General features: G+C 58.1%; 1 protein-coding gene across 1 annotated transcript; it reads right to left on the bottom strand.

The window, feature by feature from the left end:
* Positions 1 to 361: 361 nt before the first annotated feature.
* Positions 362 to 12,987, bottom strand: PITX1 (paired like homeodomain 1). The gene is made up of 4 exons (XM_082455160.1): positions 12,321 to 12,987; positions 6,480 to 6,716; positions 3,915 to 4,147; positions 362 to 1,886 (listed from the first exon to the last, which is right to left on the bottom strand). Exons 2-4 carry the CDS (start codon positions 6,646 to 6,648, stop codon positions 1,344 to 1,346), a joined length of 945 nt encoding a protein of 314 aa, XP_082311286.1. The 5' UTR covers positions 6,649 to 6,716; positions 12,321 to 12,987; the 3' UTR covers positions 362 to 1,343.
* Between the last annotated feature and the right edge of the window lie 3,255 nt (positions 12,988 to 16,242).

Raw genomic sequence — 16,242 nt, 5'->3', positions numbered from 1 at the left:
AAAGCCTGGAGGGTCACTGCAGACCCAGTCTGGGAAGAGCCTGCAGAATCCGGCGGTCGGGTAGGGCGGGTGGTCCAGGCTAGAGCGGCCCGCGCGCGGCGCCGGGGGGCTGAGCCGCACCGCCGATGAGTATCGGGTACGCGCCTGCGCGCGCGCGCGCAAAGGGAGCTCGGAGCGCCGGGCTGCGCCCTCAAGGGAGCCGGGTTGAACTGGTCTGGAATGGTGGTGGGCAAGTGGGGGTAGGGTCCTCTGGAGGGGTCGGCCTCGGCTCTTCTCTCCTACTTGCAGGGCCCACGGGGGTGCAGTTCCCTTTCTACCCGCCTTCCCTCCAAGACCGAATGAAGCAGTCAGGGCTCGGCAGTGGTTAGCACGCTCGTACTATGGTTTTAATAGATGTACATGGACAAGTCGATATAGACAGATTTATAATTCTATACAGTCAGTCCGACATACACAAGGACGCTGTAAACAGGGGCGCGGGCCGGAGAGCGGGTGTGCAAAGTGGGCACGGCGTGGGGCCCTGGCCGCTCCCCGAGCTCTCCCGGCTCGACTCTTGCACGGCGGACAGTGAGGAGGCGGCTCCTCGCCGGACAGGCGGGCCACCTTCTAGCCGGGAGCTGAGGAGAGGGCCTGGGCTTGCGGCGAAGCTTGGGGGCTGGGATGCTCCGAGACGAGCACTCCGCATGCTCCCGCCTCGTCCGCACCGCCAGCTGCGGCTCCTTGGCCTTAAAGTAAGCCTCCGGGGCGCGGGGCAGGCAAGGGCTCTTCGAGGCGCGCCGAGGCCATTAGTACGGCTCCACGGCGAGATCCCGACCCTGGACTGGGTACCGTCATCCCTGGCCCAACGCCCGCTCCAACTTGGATCCGAATCGAGCTAAGGTATGCTCGGCCGGGCCCAGCTCGGAGGGGGCGTCTTGGTTCGCACCTGGCCGGGGCCCAGGCTTGCCGGGGTTCCGCGCTCCAGTTCGCAGGCGGGAACGCGGGCTACGGGGCGTCTCCTCCGGGCCGCCGGCCTCGGCGCTCGCCTCCCGCGCCGCGTCCCCTCCGGAGAGTGGCCCACCGGGCCCCGAGCGAGCGGGCGAGCGAGCACGCACCACCCGCGCCATCCCGAGGAAAATTGCAACTCATCCGTTTTTTCGCGGCACTTTTCTCCGACGTCTTTTTGCTTTGTCTCGTTTTGGAGGGCAGAGTGGGGTCCAGGAAAGCAAACACAAAACCAAGCCGGAGGTGGGGAGGTGGGGAGCAGGGGGCCGCGCAGGCGCCAGGTCCTCCGCGCCCGCACCCGACCCGGTCCCGGCCCCGGCGCTGTGCCGGCCGCCGGCCCGCGTGGCCCGGCTGGGCGGTCAGCTGTTGTACTGGCACGCATTGAGGCCCGAGGCCGGGCCCTGCAGGCCGCCGTAGCCGAACGACGAGTGCTGCTTTGACTTGAGCCGCAGGCTGGCTAGGCTCGAGTTGCACGTGTCCCGGTAGACGCTGTAGGGCGAGGCGGGTGTGCCGTACGGGCAGGCGCCCGGTGACATGGCCGAGTTAAGCGAGGAGCCGGTGAGGTTGTTGATGTTGTTGAGGCCCGAGTTGGGCATGCCGGGCACAGCGCCCGGGCCCATGCTCGACGGCATGGTCATGGAGGAGATGGAGCTGGGGGCCGAGAACATGGACTGCGACGACAGCGGGCTCATGGAGTTGAAGAAGGTGAAGCTCTTGGTGGAGAGCGGCGCTGGTGCCAGGCTCTTAGCGGCCCAGTTGTTGTAGGAGTAGCCAGCGGCGTACACGTCCTCGTAGGGCTGCACCAAGCCGCTGAACTGCGGCACGTAGCCGCCCTTGCACAGGTCCAGCTGCTGGTTACGCTCGCGCTTCCGCCACTTGGCTCTCCGGTTCTTGAACCAGACCTAGGGGAGGCGGACAGGAGAAGGGTCAGGGCTGCCGAGGGCGGGAAGACGCCTCCACCTCCCCCGCCCCACCCCGAGGCCTCCGCCCGCTTCCTTCTCTTCGAATACCGTTTCTTTTCTTCGATATTTCCACCCCTGCCTTCTCTCCATAATGGTTCCGTTCCTGTCTCCAGAAAATATTAGTCTTTTCCTTTTTCTGATCTTTATCCTCTTCCCCCAATTAAATCCGGTTTCTTCTCCTAATACGGATCCTCTTTTTTATTTTTTTTTAACAAATATTTGTTTTCTTTCTTCCTCTCTCAACCAGTTCATCTTCTGCCTTCTCCCGCAAACGGTTCCCCATCTATCTCCTAAATACTCCATCCATTTTCTTCTTCCTCGAATACAAAAGGTAGTTTTCTTTCCTGAAAAATAGGACCTTGCGACTCCTCTCATTCTTCAGTCTATTTTTCATTCCTCAGATAGTCTGTTTCCATCTTTATTGGTAATATTTAATATTATCATTTCTGCCTCAAATGTTTATTTTCGTTCCGTCCACCCCACTATCTGAACCACTTTCTTCTCCCTCAAACAGTCCATTTTTCTTCATTATCCCCCCTTTTTGATCCTTTTGATTCTTCTGCAAATATTTAGTTTTTTTTCTTCTTTCCAGATATCTGACCTTCACTGTTTCTCTTAAATGGTTGATTCTTTAGTTTTCTCAAATACTTGATCCTTTTGCTTCTCCCTTAAATATTTAATTTCTTTCCTGCTACCTAAATATATGCCAAATATGTTTTTCTGCAAATATTTAATTTCCTTTCACTTCTTACTAGTTTCTCTCTACTCTCCTCCTTCACTTTTCCTCACAAAATTCAGTGAGAACCTCTTCTTTCCCAACTCCCAGTGCTTGCTGATCCTCATCTAGTCCCAATCCTTTGCCCTCTGCAGCCCTCCACCAGCCCCGGGCTGTATCCCGACCTCTCTTGCTGGACCCCTGCATCTCAGCCTTCTCCATCCCCAGCACTAACATTGCCTGATTCCACCCCCACCCCACCCGGACCACCGTAAACCCCAGGCAGGATTAGTGAGTTCAGGATTACTGAGTGCTGTCTTCACTCTCTATCCCACTGGCTGGCCAGCCTGACTGGGGAGGGGTGAGAGCTGGGGTTATAGCAGGGAGTCTGTGGCCCAGGTGGGACTTTGGTTTAGCTTGGAACGTGCTCCCAATATCTGATTAAATATTTGCAGTACCCAGAGAAGAAGTGATTCTCTTGCTGCTCTGGCAGGAAAGCCATGTTTTCACTGGGAACCAAGGGGTGAGAAGAGGGAGGGTGCAGTCCTGTCTTGAGTTGGAGACCTTACATCTCCAAAGGGATTCGGCCTGAGGCTCACTCATCCACCAGAGCTGCCCCCCTCCTCACCTGAACCCAGCCCTACGGGAAAGGGCATTAGTGAAAGGGTTCAGCTACAGACTGGCCGAATGGCTGAGAAAGAGTCAGGTGGAGAATATCCTGAGATTTTGGAGAAGCAGCGTGCGGGTGGGACCACTGCCCTAGGAAGTTTTGAGACCCCCCCCCCCCAAGCCTACGCTCTTAAAAGGCCTCTCTCAGGCTGCCAGGCAGGATCTGCCTTTCCCTTTCGTTTTCGCGGGAAGGCGCCAGCCGCTCGGAGGTCCCCAGCGGCGGGGAATCCTCTGCTCAGTTTAGGGGGTAACAGCGGAGCGGGTTCTGGGCTCTGCAGGGCAGGGGAACGTCCCTTGGGGACACAAGTCTTTGGGCGGGGGCTGCGGTAGAGCCCGAGGGTCAGGTAGGATGCGGGTCAGAGGCATCCGAGGCGGCAGCAGCCGAGGGGTGCTAGCACCGAACGGCTCTGCAGCAGCTGGGTAGACCGAGGCCTAAGGTGGAATCGCCTCCGGTGGAGGGAGGGAGCAGGTCTGAGTGTGGGAAAGAGTGATAGTCTGAGCGCAGGTCTAAGCTTTCAAGGGCTGCGCTGGGCCGGCTGGCAGCCTTCTGCGCGGGTCCCCTTAGGCGCGCACCCCGCGCTCACCCTCACGCGTGGCTCGGTGAGGTTGGTCCACACGGCGATCTCCTCCCGCATGCTCATGTCCGGGTAGCGGTTCCTCTGGAACGTGGCCTCCAGCTCTTGCAATTGCTGGCTTGTGAAGTGCGTGCGTTGCCGCCGCTGCTTCTTCTTCTTGGCGGGGTCCTCAACACCGCCGCAGCCTGCGCCGCCCGCACTGCTGTCCTCGGGCCCCTTGGGTTCCCCGCTGCGCTCCTTCTCTGAAGCAGGCGGGACGGGGCGCCGGTCACCTCGGGCTTATGCCCTTTTGCACCCCATCCCGGCTCCACCGAAGCGCCCGTGGTCAGCCCTGGTGGGGCCCGCCCTCCCGCCAGGGGCCCTGGAATTGTACCCATTGGAAAAAGCCCGCCTGTGCCGGGTAGGGTAGGCAGTAGTCACCTCTGAACAGGCTCGTCTGGGAGAAGAGCCCAGGAGTCGGAGACGTGGGCCTAGGTTCCTAGCTGCACAGGGCCTGCTCTCACAGCTCGGCTCATGCTGGAGCTCTGCTGTTGATGTCACCCGAAAATGTACATTTTTTAGGGCTCTTGGGGTTCTAAATCAGAGGGGATCTCTGCTTTTCTGAACTAGGATCAAATCTTTCTAGCCTGAAGCTGGGGGGTGGGTGGAGCAAGAGCCAGGCAGTGGCCTGCAGCCCCTCCAATTTCTTCTCCCCAGGGCCGTGTGGGAGCCCCACCGGGCAGGCACAACACAGCCGGGTTCTCGGCCTTAGCTCCAGGCCTCAAGTCCCAAGGCACAGAAAATCCCTCTGGCGGCAGCCAGGCAGCCCAGACCCACAGACTCTGTCTAGGTGACCTGGGGGCTCTAGCCTCTCTCTCTTTGAAGCTACACAAACAACATGCAGTTATAGAAACATTGAAACATAAAGAAAAAGAATTTAAAAACAAAACACAGAAGCCCAGAAAAGCTCACAGCTCTATGCCTAAAAACATAGAAAGGGTCACAAATTCTTAAAAATAGGCAGGTAGAAACACAGCAAATGCAAATTAAGAAGCCAGAAACCTCCGTGCAAACACACCCCTAACTAAATACAGTGCTGTTAAGTGTATAAACTCCAGGCAGACACAGGCATTTATTTATCTGGGATTTAAAAAAAATCAATATACTGTTGTAGATAGATTTTTTTTAACCCCTTCCCGATAATGCCCTTCTAGAGATAATTTTTAAATCCCAGGGAAATACAACACTATAGTTAGATAACTTAAATTCCCCAAATAACATAACTGTAAATGGATTTTGAGAAAATCCCGGAGAAAAGCGCCATTTTGGATTGACTTTTTAAAATCTCCCGAAGAATAATGTTGCATGTAGATATTTTAAATTAGAGAGAAATATATCTAGTATAGCAATTCTTTCTATAACGAAAAATACAGTTAATTTAAAAAATTTATTCTCATAGACTTGGGTTTTTAAAGCAATCTATGACTATGTATTTCTCTGGGTTTAAAAAATAAAAAACAACCAAAGGCCACGGTTAAAACTTTTGAAAACAGAAGTACCGTCCAGCGTTGATTGTTTTTTTTAACCAAGCAAACAGAACCTCTCAGAGAAAGTCACTTAGGGATGCAAAACAGAAATAAATAGAGATTAAAAACTCGTAGAGAAACACTCAGCGGTGGATTAAGAAATGAACGCAGAAGAGGCGCCCACGGCCGTGGGAGTGGGGAGCTCGGCGGCGGCGCCGAACTAGGACCGCGAGCGCGGGAGCCGTTCGGAGACCCCGGACCCCGGGCAGGGCCGGGTACTGGCCTCATCACTGCCCGCGCCGCCCACCCGCCGGCCCAGTAGCTGGCGCAGGGAAAAAAGCTTGAGCTCGGGCAAAAAGGCAGCGCGGAAGGAGACTTGGCCGAGCAGAGTCGGAGCCCTGGACCCGCGGCCTGGCGGCTCCGGGCTCCGGCGGAGCACGTGGGGCAGGGATCCTTCTTTTAGGGGGTCCTAACCGGAGCCGGGTCGCCCCTCTTGGCCCACTCGCCCTCGCTGTCCTCTCTTTTCCCTTTACTTAAGGTTGTTTTTCTTCCCCCCCAGTTTGCTTTTCCGACTTTTCCCGCCACCTTCTCTTAGGTCTCTCCCTCTCAGTCAGTCGCCCACAGTCTGTCGGGGTGTCTGTACTCCCTCTCTCTGGGCACTTTCTCTCGCCCGCCGCCCATTCCTTTCTGATCTGCTCCTCTCCTTCGGTCCAAGCGGCCCTTCGACAACCATTTGCCCAAGCCTAACTTTTCTCCCCGTTCTATTTGCTCCCGATCAAGAGGGGCTGTCATTCCGACCCTCCGGTTGTAGGTTCGTGCATCTGCAGGTCACTTGGCGCGTGGGCACCGCGTGGAAGTGCCTTCGAAAAGCACTAAATTTCCGCTTCATAAAGCGCCTACTTGTCCGCGTTCAACGTCAGGTGGAGAATGGGAAAAGGAAAGGTCCTGAGGCTTCCTGGGGCGTAGAGCGAGCGTGACTGTGCGGCGCGGGCGCCAGGCCCTGCTCCCGGCTCCCCGCGCCCTGCACCCGGGTAGGCTCCGTGCGCGCCTCGCGGGGAGCCGCGCTTACCTGGCAGCTCCGTGTCGGACGACTCGCTGGCGGAGTTCTCGAGCGGCTCGCGGGGGTCGGCGGCGCGGGCTAGGTGGAAGGCGGGCCCCATGTCGTGCGGCGGCGGCGGCGGCGGCCGGAGCCCCTCCGGCAGCCGCTCCAGGCTCATGCCCCCCTTGAAGGCGTCCATGGAGGCGGGGACCGCGGCGGGCGCTCCGGCGGCCGGAGCTGGGCGCGCCCGGCTGCCCTGGCTGCGACCTGCGAGGACAAGAGCGCAGCGCCTAAGCGGCCGCCCCCCAGGGCTGCCCGCGCCCGCAACGACGCCGCGCCCGCCCCATGGACCGCCCGGGGCTGCGGGGCCAGGCGGGCGGCAGCGGCAGCGGTTTCCCGCGACCGGGAGCCCGGCTTCGCGCTCCGCGCTGCCCTCCCGCCGCTCGGGCCTCAGCCGCCCGCCCGGCCCCGGTTCCGGCTCCCGATCCGGGGCCGGTTTCTAAGGCTCCGGACGGCGCCGGCAGAGTCTGTCTTAAAGCGACAGCGCGCACGCCAGGTTCCAGCAGTCCCTGCGCCAGGGGTGGTGGGTGGGGTGGGCCTGGATGGGAGGGGGCTGGGAGGGAAGGAGGGAGCGAACGAGCGAGCGAGGGAGCGCGGGCGGAATCCAGCCCCGAGCCGCCCGCGCCGCCGCGCCCTCTCTGCCGCCCTCCCTCCCTCCCTCACTGCCTCGCCCGCGCCCTCCCCCTCTGCAGCCACCTTCCCGCCGCCTCCCCCCTCCCGCGGCCTCGCCGCGCCTCACCCTCCTTCCCCGGTGACACACTGAGTTCTCCCGCGGCCGCACAAAAGAAACGCATCTGGCCTGCAAGTCCCGCGCGGCTCATGCCCACCTCAAGCCCCAAATGACTTGTTTCGCTCAGAATCAACTCCTGTCTGGGCCGCCTCGAAGTCCCGAGCCCCCGGCGAGAACAGCCCAGGATGAGTGAGTGTTCACCAAGGAGGATCGCACCGACCGGGCGCCTGCGAGCCAGCGCCAGGGTGGGGGCAGAGCCCGGGGCTCGTTCTGGCAGCTCCCAGCAGCGTCCTCGTCGAGGGGCCGTGGCCCCTCCTTACCCGGCCTCTTCTCCCGGGACCTGAGCCAGGCTGAGTGACAGCAGCCTGCGCTCTAATGGGCCCCCGGATGCTGCCTCCTAATTAGCTTGGACCCTCTCCCCCAGGGCTGCTTCTCAGGCCTCCCCCTCTGCACCGCAGTCAATTTTCTGGGATTGGGATAGAACTGATGGCTTCTAATCAGATGAAGCGTTTCTGTTGGCTCCAGGCCGCTGGTGAGTGCAGCAGGAGACCCCAAGAGCCCTGCCAGGCCCCAGAGCCTCTTCAGTAGGGCTGTCTCCCCTTGTTTTGCACCTTCAATGGTCTGGCCAAATCCGCCAGGCCCGGCCTTGGCTGCCACAGGATGGGGCTCTGCCCCCTTCAGGACATGTTCGCAGGGCCTGGGGCCTCACTTTGGCTTCCCAGAGCTTCAGGCACAGGCCTGGCAGGCCAGGTGACTGCAGTTTTCAAGCCTAGGCCAGCAGCCCAGGAAGCCTAGGATGGTCTTTGAGCTTCTCTCCTACACAGTGGTAGCTAAGCTGCGGCACCAGTGGGCACTCTATGAGCACAGGCAAAGACATTCCCCTTCCCACCCCTAAGAATGAGTCCCTCGTTGAATCCTCCTACTTCAGTAAAGTTTGCTGAAGGATTTTGCTTAACAATTGTTAACTGGTCTTGAGACATCAGAGTCCTGAGCAAATAGGTGACGGCTCGGGTGGTAGGGTGCGACCCTGACCTGTTCCTCTAGCCACAGCTGGACCCTAGGCTGCCATCTGCCCCTCATCTGTCTGCTCCACCAGACAGAAGCAACACTGGGCAGGACAGCGGCCTGGGGGTGAAGCACTGTAGTAATCTCCAGGCCCAGTACCTCACCCTAGGGCCTAGTGCATTCTCATGTCCTCCTGGGGTCTCTGTTTGGGACTGACTGTGCAGGCTGTCAGGGTCTGGGACCCTCTTCAGTCCCTGCCCTCACCTGGCTCCCTATCAGAGGAAGGCACCCCCGCCCCAGGCTGAGCTCCTTGGTAAGGATTATGAGGGCAGGGGCGTGGGCAGGGTGGAACCAGGCCTGCCTCTTGCTCCCTTGGCCTCAGCCCAAGGCCCCCAGCTCTGGACCCTGGGGAAAAAGCACTGTTCCTTAGGGTTGGCCCACTCTCACTGGGTGCCTGAGGCCACAGGGGCCAAGGTCTGAGGCTGGGGCCAGAGGGAGGATGCATCCCAGGAGTTTGGGTTGGGGGAGGGCCTCAGTAACTCCAGCCTTTTCCTCCGAAAGGGAAGTTTCTCCAAGTTGAGACCCCCAGGGTGAAAACAGACTTGGTGTGTAGGGGGATGGTGGGAGGGGTACATGGGGGGTGTGGTTGCCTAGCATTTGCCCTCAGCCCCATCTTTTACCACATTTTTTAGCTGAATCTCCTGAAGCAGCAGATACCTCCTTTCAAGGAGGTATTCAGGTGCTGCAGCGTGCCAGGGAGTGCCCCTTCACACTCCGTCTTCCGTTTAGCCACCTTACCTCGACTGGACAGTGTGCCCCCCCAGGCTGCCTGGATATAGACAGGTCACAAAAGCATGCATGTACTCATACGTACTGCATACCCATACAGGTGTGCTGTGCACACACAGACACACACATACTGCGCCCACACAGGGGACTGCCGAGTACAGTCACATATGTGTACACACAGCCAGGCCTCTGGGTCCCAGAACACTGATGCTATTTGGTGCAAAATCTGGCTGACAGGGGTGTGTTCTAAGCCCACCAAGTGTCGGGCCAAGGTGGGAAACACAGTGCCCCTCTGGAGGGGGACATGGAATGAATGGTCTGCCTACGGGCATCCAGAGGCTGAGGGTCACAGGCCCCCACTCCCCAAAGGGGCTAAAGAGGCCTTCCATGGATGGGGACTGTTTTGTGACTCTGCAGCTCTAGCTATTCAGTCTGAGGGGCTTGTATCTCACTGTTAATGCATTTAGTGCAGTGATTGAGCACCTGCTGTGTGCCCCTCTGGATCCAAGCCTCTGGCAGTGCTCCAGGCAGTCACAATAATCCCTATGTTTGGAAATCTTAATGCCTGCGGTGTGGATGGAAAGGTGCTCAGACTATTGCCGGTGAAGCTCAATATCCCAGGGGCCCTGAGCCCTAGAGAGGGGCTGAGACTAGTGGGGGCTGCCCAGGGGAGTCTTTTCTGCTAGACCTGGGCAGTGCTGAATGAGCAGGGGTGAGGAAGTGATTGATCTAGAGGAGGCCCTGGCCTGATTCTGGGTGTTGGCTGGAGAAGGGACCTGGGCTCTCTCTTTTCTTCCTCAGCCACTCGCTCCGCTGGCTGCTATCCCAGGCAGAGCAGGGGCTTCTTGCACACTCATATCACACGCCACACACACACACGAGACAGGAGGCAGCTGTCTTTCAGGAATAAGAGCAGGGGTTCAATGTTCCCCTGGCTTTGCTGTCTGACCTTCGACAAGGCTTGACCTGCACTGTGTGCCAGTTCCCATGTCTGACATGGGACACAGCGATCCCTGACTGCTGCTTCAGCCTCCACCTCACCTGATGATGTGACATGAGGAGAGAAGGGAAGGGGGCTTACTGGAGCTGGAGCCATGTGCCCCATCCCTCCAGGCCACACAGAGCTAGCAATGATTCTGTGACTTTCAGGAAATTTGGGGCTTAGAGTCCTGGCTGGGCTCAGCAGAGAAGCCTGGGCTGTTGTCGGGTTGAAATAATCACCATAGGGACTCTTCCTGAGACTGGGCTTACAGAAAACAGACTCTGTGCCCAAGAATGGCTTAGTAATTTTATTTGGGAAGGGTGGTTGGAGGGTCCTCATGGAGGGCATCCTTCCACCCACTCACAGGGGTACCTTGTCCTAATCTTTGCACCAGAATCAAGGGATTTTAGAAGGAAAGGAATGTGCCATGGCTTGCCCCAGGGGCCATCCATGACTCTCTGGGACATTCCAGCCCTAAGCCTCTTAGGCTGTGGAGAAGTTCAAACTAGAAAACCCAGTTTTGGGAGTGCAGCCCGGACCACCTACCTCCTCTGCCAGATCTAACACCCCCTCCCCAATAAAAACTCTTGTTTCTTTGACTGCAAGCAATCTCTGAGTGATGGGAAAAGGGGTGCTCAGGTAGGGGCTGGGAATGATCTCACTGGATCCTTTAGGCTTTTAGGTCCCCAGCCTGTGACTTCCTTTCAGTCGGGGTTCCCCAGCCTGTCCTGGTGGGAAGAGCTGGGATGTATTCAGGCAGTATGGCTGAGTGGGGTGCTGATGGGAGCATGAAACTCAGAACTCTCCGTAAGCAGCTGGTAGGGCCCATCGCTCTCCAGGCTCATGGCTCACCGGAGCCCACTGGTCGCTGTATAGTTCCTGAGAATGGCTGAGCCAGGGGAAGAGAAGGCTAGGAAAGTGGCAATGGCTGGTCACACAACTGGGAAGCAGAGGGTCAGCTTCTGCTGTACACAGCCTCCTCTTTCCAGCAGCTGCTTTCCTGATAGAAGGGCACCCTGAACCTGGCCTGAAGGTCAACAAAAGCCACCTCTACATCCTAGCGTCCAGGCAGCCGGGTCTGTATGCCCCAGTCCACTTCTTTTCCTTTTCTGAGCAAAGGTGAGGAGTTCCAAAGCAGTCTGAGGAAAAGGCAGGAGGCCAGCAAGACCCCTCCTGTGCTGCCCCTGCTGCCTGTAGCTTTTGTCATTACCCTAGACCTGTAGCCTCTGCCGAGTGGACAGCAACCTGCGGTTGCCTCCCTCTGGCCCTGGTGGCTGTCAGAGGCCACTGGGCTGCCAAGAGAATGCCTGAGCCTTAGTTTCTCAGAAAAGTGGATTCAAATATTTTGATTAAGGGAATTCCTAAATCGGAAAACCTTAGAACCAGGATTCCGGCCTGGGGTTCCCATTTCTGCGATCCCGGCCACCAGGCCCTCGCTTAACCACGGTGGAATCGGCTGAGATTTAGGAGGCTGGTCAATTTCAGAATTCCGAGACCCGGTTCTAGAGAAGCGGCTGTGTGCTCCGGAACCCAGAGTCAACAACCAAACCCTGGAGAAGCTGCGGGAATGTCTTTATTGGATTTTGCAAAGAGCATTTGGGGTTTCTCTCAGGGTAAGGAAAAGCCTGACCGGTGGCGGCTCCGGCAGGCCGCTTTGGGCTGGGGGCGCCTCCAAGCACTGCGGCGGGACGTCGGGGTGCGCGGCGAAGACAGCCGGGGCTCCGGCCGACGTCTGTTGCTTTGCTGCGGCACAGCTGCCCGAATGAACGAACGAACGAACGAATGAAGCGGTTTCGTTTAGGAAAAATACCCTCTTGACGCGAAGCTAAGGCCGAAGTCCCCGCGCGTGCAGAGGGGCCAGCGCTTCCGCTCGTTCTGGGGCCCCCATTCCTGGGTGCTGCGGGGAGCGGCGGGCGGCCCTCTCGCTTGCCCTTTCTCCCAGAGGTCCCCAGCGGTCCGCGCCACCACGAGGGGCTGCGAAGGGCGTCCAGGGCTGTGCCCTTCGCAGGGCTGGGGCCCGCACCCCCGAAACTCTTGCCCTCTTAGGGTGCCCAGGGCTAAAGCGTGGCGTGGGTCCACCGGTTAGGTGAGGTAGCGCCCGACGATGGCAGTTGTGATTGTGCGCTGGGCGCAGGAACGAACTCCTGGAGCTGCCTTGATGGCGCCTGGCCTTCGCGATGTGCTCAGTCCCGCGCCACCGGCTGGACCCCACCTACTCCTGGAGCAAGCAGCGCGCAACTCGACCACCACCTCCTTGCGCCCCAACACTGCGGGGACCCAGCGCCCCTAGCCCAAAGATTCTTACCTGACCCGGGCTGCGCGGCGCGTGCGGCTCCTCGGCTCCGGGCTCGCTCGCCACGGACTCTGGCTTAGGTTTCGACTCTGGCTAGGGCCCCGGATCCAGCTGCGTCTCCGGCTCTGCGCGCAGCTTCGGCCCCTTCTGGTTCGCTACATCCCAGCGTGCAAGGACACGGCTGCCGCTGCTCGGCCCGCTCCTCCTGCTGCCCAGCCGCCGCCGCCCGTCGCCCGCGGGGAAGGCGGGGACACTAGCTGGGGAGGCGGGAAGGGGGGAGGGGAATCGAGGCTCTCGCCGGGACCAGCGCGGAGGGGACGGCGAGCAGTCACGCCGGCTAGGGGTCCCGGCCTCCCTCGGGGCGCAGGCAGGGGTCTGCGCGGCTCGTGGCCCGGGCCCTAGGCCGTTGAGCGCGCCCCGGGACTGCGCACGCCGAGGCGGGGCCTGGCCGCTTGCGGACGAAGTCTCTGCGAGTCCCGGCCTGGCCCCCGTAGGCTTTCTCTCCCCGGGCTCAGTTTCCCACCTGACACGTGAGGGGCTGAGCCCGATCTCGGTTTAGTCGGGGTCTGGTCGGAGTTTCCCCAAGTCCCGCTAGGTGACGGTTGAGCCGGGGTTGTGAGAGTCGACCTTTCCTCCTTTCTGCTCAGCCTGCGGGAGGGAGCTGCTCTTGCATATTGACAGGGGGAGTCCGCTGCGCAGAGCTTGGCAGCCAAAGGAGGTTGAGGACAGACTCTAGAGTTTCTCTGTGTATTGGGGGGGGGTTTACTAGGGAGGGACAACCTCCCGATCTGCTCTGCTTGGAGGATTCTCCCCCCACCCCTTCCTCCTCAGGGGTTGGGCTGTTGAGGAAAGGAGAGACCGACCCCACGAGGACAGACTTCTGAGGCCCCTTGTCCAGCCCCTTGCCTGCACGCCCTCCAGCAGTCGTCCTGCTTGGCCTTTCCACAGGGGAGGACTCACCCTATGTGGCCTGGTTGGTGGCTATCCCTGGCTGGTGGCTACTGGGAGATGGGCCGGACTGAGGGGAGCTGGGTTCCATCCGCAGACGACTGGGTTCTTCACCCATGGCCAGATATCCCGCGTGAAGCCTTGTGCCGGAAACCAATTGGACAAACAGGCTCCTGCTTCCCCCAAGTGCCCAGTCGGAGCCTGCTGCTGCTGGGGCCATGGGATGGGACACAGGGTCTGGCAGGCAGTCAGTCTGGGACTACCCCCGGGGACAGGAGCACCTGAGCCTGCCCCCGACGGCCAAGGGACTCAGGGCTGCCGCTTTGGCTCAAGGTGCCGGGAGATGGCAGTGCAGCGGCCGGGCATCGATGTTTCATGAGGTGCCGTCACCGGCGGTGCTTCCCTGCCTGGTTCTCTCTGACAGCTGCTGCGGGAGAGGCCACGGCCCCCTGCGCCCGCCCTGGCGCCCTCTGGTCCTCGCTTCCAAGGCTACCCGGCCAGCAACGCGGAGACCCCGGACGCCCTCCTAACACCCAAAGCTGGAAGCCTGCCGGACCAAGGCTCGCAGAGGCCGCGGCACTCGGGCCCTCAAGGCGGCCCCTGCACCCTGTCCTGCTGTTGCGGGAATCCACAGCCTCCCCTCGACCCTCAACAGCGGGAACACCTCTTTGGTGGGTGTGTGGGGCTCGGTGCACACAGGATCGTAAGGGTGAAGAGCTGAGTTCCTGACACCCCCGATTTCAGACTTGGAACGCAATCTCGCGGCTTGGACCCTGCCCTTCAGGAATTCTAGCCTCTGCTTCTCCCGCTGCCACGAGTTTGGCTGTTTTATGTGTGAAACTGGTTTGTTGGCCAGTCTGGGCCCGTGGGCTGCTAACCTGAGATGCTACCGACCTTGTCTCAGGCAGCCTCCTCCCACACCCTGGGCGCCTGGGCATCTTTGGGCATAAATGTAACCGCTGGGCCCTTACTATGTATGGAGGGCCAGACGTTTGTCTAGCTGCGGTGGCATTCACTCTGGTGCTTGCGCTGGGAAATCAAACCTTTCTCCTCCTGCACAACAGCGATTTTCTGCGTTTTGTTCTCAGTGGTGATTGGGCCCATGAATGTGATTCTCTGTAAGTCCTTGTTCCCAGGCGGAGCCTGTGGTGTCAAAAAGCTGCCTCTGAGACCCGATGGTCAGAGTTGGAGTCTTGTCTGTCTTTTACGAACTGTGTGGCCTTGGGCAAATCACGTAACATCTCCCAGCTTCAGCTTCCCTACCTGTGAAATGGGAGAATAATAAGAGTTTTCACTTCATTGATAAATCTAGGAGATGGTGGAGGTGAGGGGTGTGGCCTGGTGTAGGGGTGGGCAGCAGGCTCAAAGTGGTGATACCTGCCGGGTAGCTTTGCTCTTTAAAAGAGTTTGCTCTCATTTTTGTTTCCTTCTTTCCCCAGGGTGGTCACGTTGGTTGAATCAGGCAAGAGGAGGCTCATTCTCTGATTTAGTAGACCTGCTACTCATCCCCTGCTTAGCTGCTTGGAAGTTTTGGATCAGGGAAGCTGAGCAGGCAGGTCGGGTGGGGTGGAGTGGGATCAGGGCCTGAAAGCCTAGAAGTTCTTGGTGAACTGGAGTAGGTCAAAAATGCTTTTTATGATCATATTTTCACTTCTTCCAAAAAGAAATTTTCACATTTTCCCTTTAGATTTTGACATCTTGGGGGCATACACATTTCTACTTTAAAGGCAGAGGAATCAGGCATCAGAGAGAGGAAGGTTAGAGTTGGATCTACCAGGAGCAGAAGTGACACAGTCCTTGTACCTTAGTATCAGTTTAGCTTTGAGCTTCCGGGCACCTAACCAAAAAAGGTCAGCAGAATTGTCTGATGCATTTGCTTTGTCTTTCCTTCCAAACTGACATGCTTCTTCTAGTCCGGAGTTTTTCTCCGTAGTACAAAACTCTGAGCTGAATTTGTCACATGAATTCATACTAAACATAATGGGCAAATGTCTTCTGCCACAGTTATGCAGAAAGGCATATCGATTCTTCAAGTGGTATTTCTTATTTCAATATCTAGTAAAAGCAGGGAGCATGTCCTTTCCCTTCATAGCTCTTATTTCAATAGTATTGAAATCAGTATTTATGTAATGATTGATTAAAACCTATTGCCCCTACCACCTGTAAGCTCCTCGAGAGCAGGGCTGAGCCTCTCTTGCCAACCACAGGACCCTCCCTGGGGGGGGCAAAGGAATTTGGCTATGCTGATTGGCTGGGTGCAGCTTGCATGCTCACTGCTGAACCAATCAATTTGTGGGGAAGAGTGGCTCAGGGCTGTGGCTGGCCAGGCTAGGGTCACAGGCTCCACCCCAGAAGGATGGGACAGGGAGCACCACCATGTTAGGGACTCCTCATCGTACTCCCTCCAAAATACTGGCTGCTGTCCTGCAACAAGTCCTCTGAGGTGCAAGTGGAGGGGAATGGGTTAGTTCCCAAAGAAGTCCCTGCCCTGTGAAGGTTCTCAGAGGGCTGCTGATGGTGTTGGTAAGAAGTTCACTCCAATGTAGTGGGGAGGCACTGGCTTTGTTGAGAGTCTGAAGTCCATCAGGATTGTTCCTGCATTCATCTATGGGGAGAGGTAGAGGACTACCAGAAAGTCTGAGGGCAGGCTCAGAGTCTACTGACTCACATATAGGGATGGATCATTAGATCAAGGAAGGGCATCTATTTGTACTCCCTTTTTCATCTGTGAGGAGGGAATTAGAGGCTCTAAAGGTAGAGAGGAACTCCTAGGATCAGGTAAGATATTAATTACTTTGAGCATTATTATATTGCACTTTGAGCTTCCTGGCAGCCAAAGCAAAAATAGAAACCATTTGGGCATCTCAAGTATTTTTTTCATTGCAGACCTATCAGCATTTATATGGAATAATGGAAAGAGCCCTGGTCTGGAAACTTCCTGGACAGGCCTCTGTCAAGTCAGCAGACGTTTAGAGAGCACATGTTC

The sequence above is a fragment of the Balaenoptera physalus genome, assembly GCF_965194825.1.
Source record: "Balaenoptera physalus genome assembly, chromosome: 3".
In the NCBI taxonomy this organism is placed as follows: Eukaryota; Metazoa; Chordata; class Mammalia; order Artiodactyla; family Balaenopteridae; genus Balaenoptera; species Balaenoptera physalus.
This window is presented reverse-complemented; position numbering and strand designations above follow the sequence as displayed.